This window comes from Aplysia californica, unplaced genomic scaffold, assembly GCF_000002075.1.
Source record: "Aplysia californica isolate F4 #8 unplaced genomic scaffold, AplCal3.0 scaffold01380, whole genome shotgun sequence".
Lineage (NCBI taxonomy): Eukaryota > Metazoa > Mollusca > Gastropoda > Aplysiida > Aplysiidae > Aplysia > Aplysia californica.
The window spans coordinates 26,288-37,118 of NW_004798650.1; the positions used below are offsets into that span (position 1 = coordinate 26,288).

A 10,831-nucleotide genomic window follows, 5' to 3' on the forward strand; every position below is an offset into this window, starting at 1 on the left:
GATTTCTAGATCTATTCACAGTAGGAAAAATCCACTTTCAAGAACACTTTCATGATTCTTGATCTCGATCTAGATGCTATTACAGCCTAGTTCTATATTCTAGATCTATTCACAGCAGGAAGAAATCCACGTTCAATACTTTCATCATTCTTGATCTCGATCTAAGATTCACATAGATCTAGCCAAGATCTAGATCTTAGAATCTATCATGTTTAGCAAGAAAATCCACTTTCAATATTCAAAACTAAAAACCGAGATAGTTTCAGAATACTGTCCATTCTGCCTGTGATAATCTTATACAAAGTAAAGCGCATAGAGCTTGCTGTTGAGCAGGAATTGTCTAAGACGGCCATCAATTGTCAAGGAGAAAAATGGCCGTCTTACACAGGCTTATGAAAATGTAAAAAAAAAAAAGCAAGAGTGGGAACTCCCAGAACGGGAAATGGCCATTTGCACAGATGATGGTCTTTACAGATGGCTGGTAGAGCAGGTCCCACTGTATTTTTCAATATGTTCGGCTTGGTAGGCCTACATCTGATTGGCTGGCCCACGTAACACCCCTAACATCAATTAACAGCACTAAAAATTATACGCAAAATCATTCACTACACCAGCAACTGCCGTACCTGTCTGCGACCTTCTTCTTCTCCTGTCCCACAGCAGCAGCAGCAGCAGCTGTCGTCGGCGTTGTCGCAGCGACCCCGGTGGAAACACTGTCCCCGGCCATGTCCCGCTCGCTGGCCGACCGTTTCAGGCACCGCTTCTGCTCCTGCCTCTCAAACTCGTCCCGCGTGCTGGAATCACAACAAACTTCTTCTTAGTTTTTAGTTTTAGTAGAGGGTTTCAAGGCGCTCGCAACTGCATATGGTCATATGAGCGCCAAGGAGGGGTGGGTGTCAACAGAGAAGTCTTTACAGGGAATCAGACTTACTCTTCTCACCTCTCTAGCTTCAACAGCACAAGGTCTGCTTCGACTATCAAGGCGCCCTGCAAATAGCGGATCACAAGAGAGTGACAAACATACAAAAGAAAAAGAAGAAAATGACAATAGTAAGGATCAGGAAAGAAAAAGCAGCAGTTCCTTGTTGTAGATCAGGCACAGTTATGAGCGTGACATGATGAGTCAGCCCATTTACAATTCTACTGTGCTTGAATGAGAAATGTCCCCCTTTTGGGAATGGCCTAAAGACACTTCAGTTAGTGACACTGCCCCGGGGGGTCACTTCAGTCAGTGGCACTGCCCGGGGGGGAGAACAAACATCTTCTGTCTCAGTTTGCTTTTGTTAAGGTAAAGAGAAGCACATGGACACATTAACAGCAGAGGTACTAAATTTAGTACAAGAAACAGAAGAGGGGGTCATTTTTTAATTTTTTACTGCAAGTGTTAATTAACCCCCCTCCCCTTCCCCCTCAACAAAAATTAAATAATTCTGGAGACAGGTTTCTGACCTCGCCTGTCAGGGCCAACCCATACAGAAAGGGATACAACATCCCAATAAAAAAACCCAAGATACTCAATAAAAGATTCGCCTCACTCAGAGATGGAACTCGGGTCTCCTATGTGCGACAGTTTTTTAGTTTTAGTAGAGAGGTTTTACGGTGCTCGCAACTGCATAACGTCATATGAGCGCCAAAAGATTAGAGGTGTTACAAGAGAGTAACAAACATAAAAAAGAAGAAGGGGAGATAAGGACGATAGATGTTTGATAGGAAAGAAGAAGCAAACCACACCAGAGCACCCGCCAACCACCCACATGTGCGACAGTGAAGCACCTAACCACTACACCACAGACGCCAGTGAAGTGGGACGGGTCAACAGCAAAACTGACTTAAGAAACAAACAATGAACACAAAAAACAGAGCAACAAAACAAGGTCTTTCAAGGTAGAGTGAAAATCAGCAAGATAGCAGACCACATTTTGCCAGGAGCAGATAAGGCTAAGTTACACTGGAGGAAGAGCTACCCTTCTCCCTCCGAGACGTAACATTGACAACACACTCTATGGAACATTACAGCAACTGCAGCAGACCTGCACTTATCACTACATGGCATTGGACAGAAGGGCGAGAGCCCAGCTGTTGCTGGATCGATAACAACAACAACAACACTGGAGGAAAATCATTTGCAAATGTAAAAAAAAAAAAAAAAAAGTAGTCCAAAAGTATTTATTGCCAAGTAAGAGTAAGACAGAGTCATAAAGGCAACAGGCTTGAACAAAATAAAATGAAGTGGAACTCATTTTGGCGTAGAGTACGTTATATGCCTCTCAACTTCCCAATTGATGAATCCCGGTCAGTTGGCACGCCTGCAACAAAGGAATGATAAAAAAGTAAAAGGAGAGGACCACACCTAAGCGCTCACAACCAGTTCATGACACATCCGCACCACACAAACAAAACAACCTCAACGTTCGTACCTAAAACTCCGCCCGTTCCTCTCGGCGGTGCGTGCAGCCAGGCGCTCCCTGGAGGGCTGTATGATGCCCTCGTTGATCAGCGCCTGGTACTTCTGTCCGCGATTGGCTCGCCTTGACTTGCGCACGGGCTGGATGCCTGCTTCCACTTCCCAGTCAGCTACAGCACAGTTGTTGTTTTCCGCATGCTCTGGCTCACACGACTCTGAAGATAGTGATGGCTTTTGCTCACCAGATCCTGCGAACAGAAGGACAAGGAAGATTCTTTTAATATATCCAGGGCTAGAGTAAGTTGAAAGTTTAATATGGTGTTTGTTTGTTTAAATCTAATATGGTGTTTGTTTTGTTTAAAGTGTTCTAAGGCACTTGTAATACAATTAGGTCATATAAGTGCCGAAGATAAGAGGTGTTACAAGAGAGTAACAAACACAAAAAAAAGGAAAGGAGGAGAGATCAGGATGATAGATGTTTGATAGGAAAGAAGAAGAAAACCACACTAGAGCACCCACCAACCACCTCTGTTTAATATAAGGTTTGGGTCACAAAATCCAGCAACAACAATGCACCAGCCATAGGCTTTAAAATAAGCATGAAGATGAGAAAAATAAGAAATTGGCACAAAATTTACAGTGAAATATCTGTTTTTCAACTGCTGACAACAATAAGAAAACTATATATATATATATATAACTCAACGAGGAGAAATTTGCTGTGGCATGGCTCATATGAATACAGGCATACATTCTCATCACACACACACACTCTCACTCTCTCTCTCTCACACACACACACTCTCTCTCTCTCTCTCTCACACACACACACTCTCTCTTTCTCACACACACACACACACACACACACACACACACACACACATACAGACACACACTTGTAGGGCCTACACACAGTTGAACCCACACACACCAAAGTCTTTAGATGGACCCAATGACTAAGCAGCTCGTATTTTGAGGACCGTAATATCAAATGATGGAAAAAAGGATTTTCCGCTTTTAACCTTTCTAGCACAGGAGAGAAGATATGAACCAGTTAGAAGTACCACCAGGGGCTTCCATTCGGCAAGTTATAAATGTGCAGCACGTACATGTAACAAAGACATTGTAAAAGTAAACAACGATCTAGCACACGCGTAGCAAAGAGATTTTCAGGGCCTGAATTTTTTCTGATACATGATATAATATAGTGTAAAGCGCATAGAGCCTGTTGTTGAGCGGGGATATGCGCTATACAAATGCTATTTATTATTATTATTATTATTATTAATTTTGGTAAGTTCAAGTATACAAAGAAATTCGTACATAATGAAAAAGATTTCTGAGCCCCACCGACTTCACTAAGTGCATCTAGACCGAATGTCCACAACCAAAAAGGGCAACAAACAGCCATGACTTGCCTTCACAGTCACCAGCTCTCTGGCCAACAGTTTTGAGACCGGTGGAGACAGGTTTGTTGCGTCCGTGCGTGCTGTCCTCACTTTTGGTCACAGCAGGTCCTCGCTCCTCTGTGACCCCGCACGACCCCAGCGACTCCCTGGATGGCGGTTCAGGCTTCACCTCGAGAGCATTCACCTGACCCAGAAGACACTGTTTACTCAATCCTGCTGCGGTTGTTGCGAATGATGACAATGACAACAACGACGACGTAGCCGCTAGACTGGCACTACTGCTAGCCGGAGGTGTCATTCTAGGAGCAGCACCTCCCGGGTGACTCTTGGACGCTGGACCTTTGCCGTCGGCTCCACTGCTACAGTGACAATCTTCTTTCTTTATCGGAGGACCACACACCTATAGCAAAGGAAAAGAAGGAATTGTCAGAGATTAAGATCAACTCATATGACCCAGACAGAAAAAAAACAACAACCCAGCACTTACAGTCAAGGTAAAAGAAATTGTCAGAACATTTTTAATAATAATAATAATGAAGATCATTTCTATAGCGCCCACTCCCGTGTAAACACAGCTCTAGGCGCTTTACATAAATGCATGTAAGAAAAATATTCATGCACGCGACACACACACACACACACACAAATCCACACACTCATATACACACAAACACATATACACATACACACACAAACACATTCACGAACACGAACACATAGCACGCACACATGTGCACACACATGTATGCCAAACACACACACACACACACATCTACTTGCTTATCACACGCACACGATTACACATATCCCTTTTCATCAAATAAAAACCACAAAATAAAAGAATGTAAACAAAGGGCTTTTATGTTTCAGCACTATTTGACTCTGATCTTTTTCCCGTTATATATTTACTCTTGACTAATATACTGAGAATGTCAAAAGTAGGGGAGAGGAAACAAATATCCTCATTATCTCAAAACTGACAAAATTAAAAAGAAAACAGTATTTTATCAAATAGGAGGAGCACAGAACACCAAACCACCTTTCGGGGTTGCACAACATTAATGTGTTGAGAAGATAACACAACGTTGACCAGCTGTTAAAATGTACAAAACCAAAATCTTGAAACTTTTTAAAACTGCAGTTTTTTAACTCCCTTATAACGGTTGCATATGCTCAAGACATTTTTTTGACAAAATTCAAATTCTAAAAAAGTTGAAAAAAAGCAAGAAGAAATATAACATAGGTACAATTGTTTAAAGAACCCCCCCCCCCCGCTTTGTCCACCTCCTGTAAAATGTTGGTGTCTGAGCCTGGCACACAATTGAACAGCCTGTCAACAAGATAGGCTTACGTACCTCTTTCACAACTTTCTCCACCAAACTGCTGGCCGACAGTCTTGGAAAGCTGAGCTTGGCCTCCCTGTTTGCCCACTCCTCTTTTTCCTCCTTCGCCTTGCCGTGGTTCTCCGTCTTGGCCTGCAGATATTTCCTCTCCCTCTTCACCCAGCCATCCTCCTCCATCGCCTCCTTCTTCAGCCAGCTGTCTCTGTCTGCCGACTCCCTGTACTGGCTCCACTGTGAACGTTTTTCCTTCTCTTCCTTACTCAACTCCTTGGCCGCGTATCTCTCCGCACCTTGACCGCCGGGCGACTCGCCAGAGAAATCTGTCTGAAACAGCCGTTCGACAATGTGGTCCACGATTCGTTTGCCACAGGCTGTGATAGGGTTGAGGCGCTCGGCGCTGCTCACCGGCAGGTTGCCAGGTCCCCTGTGATCTCTGGAGACGGACGATGAAACAACGATGTCGCCAGACGCCGATCTCTGTAGTTTTTTGTAGAAAGAACTGGGACCATCTTCAAGCTTAGCTTTCTTGGGAGGGGGGAAGCTGAGGTTACCAATTCGGTAGTAGTCCCCAGAAGGGGGACTCCTGTCTGTCTTGGCAACTGGGGCGGATTCTGAAAACGAAAATCTTCTGGAGCTTTGGCCCAGCCTGGAAGTTTCAGGCTTAACCGTCTTGAACGAGGGCAGGTCCAGGGGATTTCTCCCGCTAAACAACAGTTGTCCCGAGGGTTTGAAGTCACCAGCGTTCTCCCCTCCTCCGCTAGCTGGTCTGAGACCTGTACTGACCAGACCACCACCGTCACCGCTACTCGTGGGAAGCCTCAACAATTCTGAACCTGAATTCGCCGTTTCCTTTCCCATCCCTGCGCTGTGCTGGAGGGAAGAGTCCACCTGTTTGGAAGGTCTCCGAGCCATCTCCTCTTTGAAGGCCTCGGCCAACATCCTCTCCGCCCACTTCTTCTTCAGCTTTCCTTTGGCAGGTCCTGGGTGTCCGGAGAGCGGGGACCTGGGGTCTGACTCGGCCGGTCCAAGCTCCTCTGATTTCTCCTGACTCAGCGTGGACCAGCTGTCCGAGTGTTGGTCGCTACACGGGGGCACAGGGTGTGTCGGGGAGCTCGACAAGAGAGAAGCGATTCGTCTCTCACTCAGGAAGGAGTGGACGTCCGTCTTGAACTTGAGACTTGACTGAACTCCATCGCCAGCTTCAAAATTTTTGTTGTGCGAAACGGGCTCTGCCGATCTCGACACAACCCCCCCTCTCAGATGAGCCGACTGGGTATTTCCTGCCGCGCCTTCCTCCTGACCAAACCCTCCTTCACTCCGCTGTCGCCACTGCATGAACTCTGGTCTAGAACTCTCCAGGTTCGAGTCCACTGACCCACCCCCTCCTGCCAAGCCGACTTGTTGTCGATAACCCGCGCGGTCACCACAGGTTTGTGAGACAAGGTCACTCTGCTGTACACTCGTCACGCCTTTTTCCTCATCCACCGACCTCCTCTCCTGTCCCCACATCAGGGAGGCTCGGAGAACATGGGATGCCAGTCTCGCGTCTGCTTCTGCTGTCAGAGGGGGCGGATCCTCCCAGTACCGCCGATCTGGCAGATGTGTAGGGGGAGGCGGGGCCTGTTTTGCGAGGTGCAACACATCTTCACCAAGCTGGGGAAGATAGCTCCTCTGGAAACTTTCCGGCACCTTCTTTGGGAGAGGAAGCTTCGTTTCTGCTTTACACAAGTCTCCCGCTTCTGCCTGAAGGAAAACGGGGGACTCCGAGTCATGGGGGTATGGTGGGGAGGGGGAAGGAAGCGATTCTGTGGCAGAGGACGAGGTTCTCCGAGCATGGCATGTCTGTTTATAATCGGCAAAGGTGGCAAATTTGCCAAAGATGGGATCCGATCCCTGGGGCAAGGCCAGAGACTTTGGCATAGAAAGATTTAGCGGGGACAACGCACCACATCCTCTCTTGGCAGCGAGAGGCTCCTCGGAGCCCCAACATCTAACATCCCTGTGTGCATCACCCGCCAGGTCGGACGAGGCATCTCCGCAGTCAGAAGCAGTATCCGTGGAAACCTGGCCACTCTCCGACAGGCTCCAGTGTCTGGCTCTCTTCTTGGGCGGGGGCAGCGGGTGTGAGGAGGACATGACGGCAGTCTGTACGGGGGACCTCTTGGCAGATGCTGCCAACTGGGATGAGTCCGTGCCAGAGGAGAAGGGGTAGGTGGTGGCGGCTGTTGCCGTCGGCGACGGGGAACTGGACGTTGCGGACTGATGGGGAAGAGTTAGCGGCGTTGTCGTGGGCAGCGGACTGTGGAGCTCACTGGTGCACATCTGAGGGGAGGAAACGAAAAACGTTACACAACCTCCAATTTGTGAGCAAATGCATATCTTTTTATATGTCAAAAACCACATCCAACCCAACTCAAATGAAAAATTTGGGAGACCAATTACATAAAGTAAAAGTCACACAAGGGCAGTGCTTTGAGTTTCGGCAAAGTACTTTGATTTTCCAAATGTTTTCATGTTTTTATGTGTCTTGAATGAACCGTCATTATTAGCCTTAGCGTAAATACAATTTTTGTTCCCTTGTCATCACAAAACGATTTTTGTTCCCTTGTCATCACAAAACGACGGCCACCTTCAGAAAACACATCTGCACAATGAACCACTTTCAATTAATTTTCTTTATAGTTTATAGGTTCCTTCAACAATCTCTTGATAGAAGTCGAGTCCCTCCCCCCTCCCCAAAAAGTAATGCTTTTGTAAAAATATAGGTGTTTTTTAATGTCCTCATTAACACAATTTAGATCACTAAGCCAAAACCAGGACAGTTCTGATAAAATTAGAACAGTCACAATAAAATTGGGACAGTTGACAAGCCTGTGGTTCGAGCACACCACACCAGAAGGCCCACCGTCCAAACACCTGTAACCACACTCAAGGCTAGGCTCACCTCTGCAAGCTGAAGAAGGGCTGAGTTAGTGGACGCAGGTGGCACGTCAGCTCCCGAGGAAGCAGCGAAGCAGGTAGCAGGAGAGGCGGAGACACTGGCAGAAGTCGTCACGGTGATGTGGGGAGCCACAGACGTCTTGGGAGCCGAGTGCCTCGCATAGTCCTCGTTGGCAGTCTCTCGGCCTGCCAGAAGCAGCAAGTTCAGGCCACCCATCTTGTCCGGGTCTAAGAGAAAACAATTTTTTGTTTTAAATTAGTTTTACTAAATGGAAAAAGTTTTACAGCACCTGCTTGTTTGTTTAAGTAGAGGTTTTACGGCGCTCGCAACTGCATAAGGTCATATGAGCGCCAGAAGATTAGAGGTTTTACAAGAGAGTAACAAACATACAAAAGAAGAAAGGGAGATAAGGACGATAGATGTTTGATAGGAAAGAAGAAGCAGCACTTGCAACATAAATGGGGTATACAAGTGCTGAAGATTGAGGCGTTACTTGAGAGTCATAGTCAAAGAGTTGAAGGAGGAGCCATTTTAATGACAATAGATGTTTGATAAGAAAGAAGGAGCAAACCAAACCAGAGTACCCGCCAACCACCCACCAAGTATGTTACACTACAAAGAAGGAAAAAGAACAAAAATCACCAAAAAAATATTCATAAGAAGAGAGAGAGAGGGAGAGAGAGAGAGAGAGAGAGAGAGAGAGAGAGAGAGAGAGAGAGAGAGAGAGAGAAAGAGAGAGAGACAGATAGACAGAAAGACAGACAAACAGACAGACAGAGAAAGAGATCAGTAGATCGACCCATCTAGGATACCTGCAAGTTTTCCCGGAGTTATCCCCCCTTCAGGAACAAGATCGGCGACGTTCTTGATGACCCTGGAATTGGTGGGTTTCGCGGTCACTTTGCTTGCCGCTGAGCTGGACTTGTCCGTGTTGTGCCACTTGTAATCCGGGTTGGCCTTCATAAAGGCATCCTTGTACTGGAGACATTGGAACACACAAAAACATTGCAGTCTCCACTGAATCATTTGTGTCACCACATGGTGGAATCAGGCGCTCATCATTTTTTTTTTTGAGCTTGTGTTAGTTTAGTTTTAGTAGAAGTTTTACGGCGCTCGCAACTGCATAAGGTCATATGAGCGCCAGAAGATTAGAGGTGTTACAAGACAGAGAGTAACAAACATAAAAAAGAAGAAGGGGAGATAAGGACGATAGATGTTTGATAGGAAAGAAGAAGCAAACCACACCAGAGCACCCGCCAACCACCCACTTGAGCTTGTGGAGCTAAGGGTATCATCATATTACAGCTTGTTCATTTGCTTTGCATTCAATGAAAGAAGTACTCGTCTAATTTGAATGGAAGTCGAGATACTTTCGATTGAAGAAGGTATGGGTCACCTGGTTTCAGAGGTAAATTATCGAGAAATTAAATAGTAGCCAAAGTTAGGTAACATCGATAGTTTGAGAGTGTATGGGAAATGGAAATTTACATTATCTTCTGTCTGTAATTAATATTTTTCAGTAATGTCCACACAAAATGGGTTTTCCAACTGACGTAAGATGTGATAAGCCAAAAAACAAAAATTCTGTAAAAAATTGCCTAACCATTGGGAATATGCTGTTTTCTTCGATTTCATTATTTTGACAAGCGCCTGATTTCACCACGGTGCCTCATTCAAGCAACCAGACAACAGAGTTAACTACACAGAAATAAAAACTATTATAAATACACAGTTTAAAGCACCCCAGACACCAGATAGCCACCATGAGCTGTTCCGTCAAGAACAAGTGATGATCTTATGATTAACAACACAACACACAAAGACTTAGACGGAGAGGCGGACCAAACTGTGGAGCACATCCTTCAGCACTGCAAGACACACAGGGCCCTGAGACAGGAAACGTGGCCAACCCCACTGACACTACAAGAGAAGCTATACAGGCTGACAGATGAACTGAGCAGGACAGCCCAATTTATGACAGATACCGGACTTCAAGTGTGATGCGATCGAGAAGAAGAAGACCACGATGCCTCACATTTTTATTTTTCAAAAAATGCTATCCAAGTTTACACTTGAAAGGCTTTTATTGTTTCTTTCTTTATTGCACATAATTTTCGTAATACAACATCTTCTAAAGAGTCATAGCAAAGGCATTTCAAGTGCAATAACTTCACTTGTTGGTTCTCACGCAAACAAGACAATATTAACAAATAACAATAGAAAACACACCACAATACAAAGAAAAAAATGTACAAACAATCTCAAAAGTGAAATTCTTCCAAAACTACATGGTTAAAAAAAGTGTGTCCCCATACAATACACACAAGGGCCAACAAAGAGGATTTTTTAAAATCTAGAAATACGAACCTCAGTATATATTAATATATTCAAACAAATTCCCCCTCCCCTCCCCCCACTCTCATAAACTCAAGCCCCTAGAGGGCCCCTGGACTCATCTGTTTTTTTTTGTAGTTTTAGTAGAGGGTTTTACGGCGCTTGCAACTGCATAAGGTCATATGAGCGCCAGAAGATTAGAGGTGTTACAAGAGAGTAACAAACATAAAAAAGAAGAAGGGGAGATAAGGACGATAGACGTTTGATAGAAGGAAAGAAAAAGCAAACCACACCAGAGCACCCGTCAACCACCCACGGACTCACCTGTTTGGCTAAAGTAGTGTAGGTCGCCTTCTCCTCACCGAGGTTGGCCCAGAGGTCGCCCAGTACACGTGTCACG

General features: G+C 45.5%; 1 protein-coding gene across 1 annotated transcript in view; it reads right to left on the bottom strand.

Moving 5' to 3' along the window:
* The window catches only part of LOC101849267, a gene marked incomplete at its 3' end in the record, with an annotated part of 22,975 nt that overhangs the window by 5,582 nt on the left and 6,562 nt on the right, over positions 1 to 10,831 (bottom strand). Inside the window, 5 exon segments of the mRNA XM_035973541.1 lie at positions 627 to 794; positions 2,418 to 2,652; positions 3,823 to 4,213; positions 5,169 to 7,478; positions 8,101 to 8,324. Of these exon segments, the coding sequence (XP_035829434.1) occupies positions 627 to 794; positions 2,418 to 2,652; positions 3,823 to 4,213; positions 5,169 to 7,478; positions 8,101 to 8,324 (3,328 nt within the window).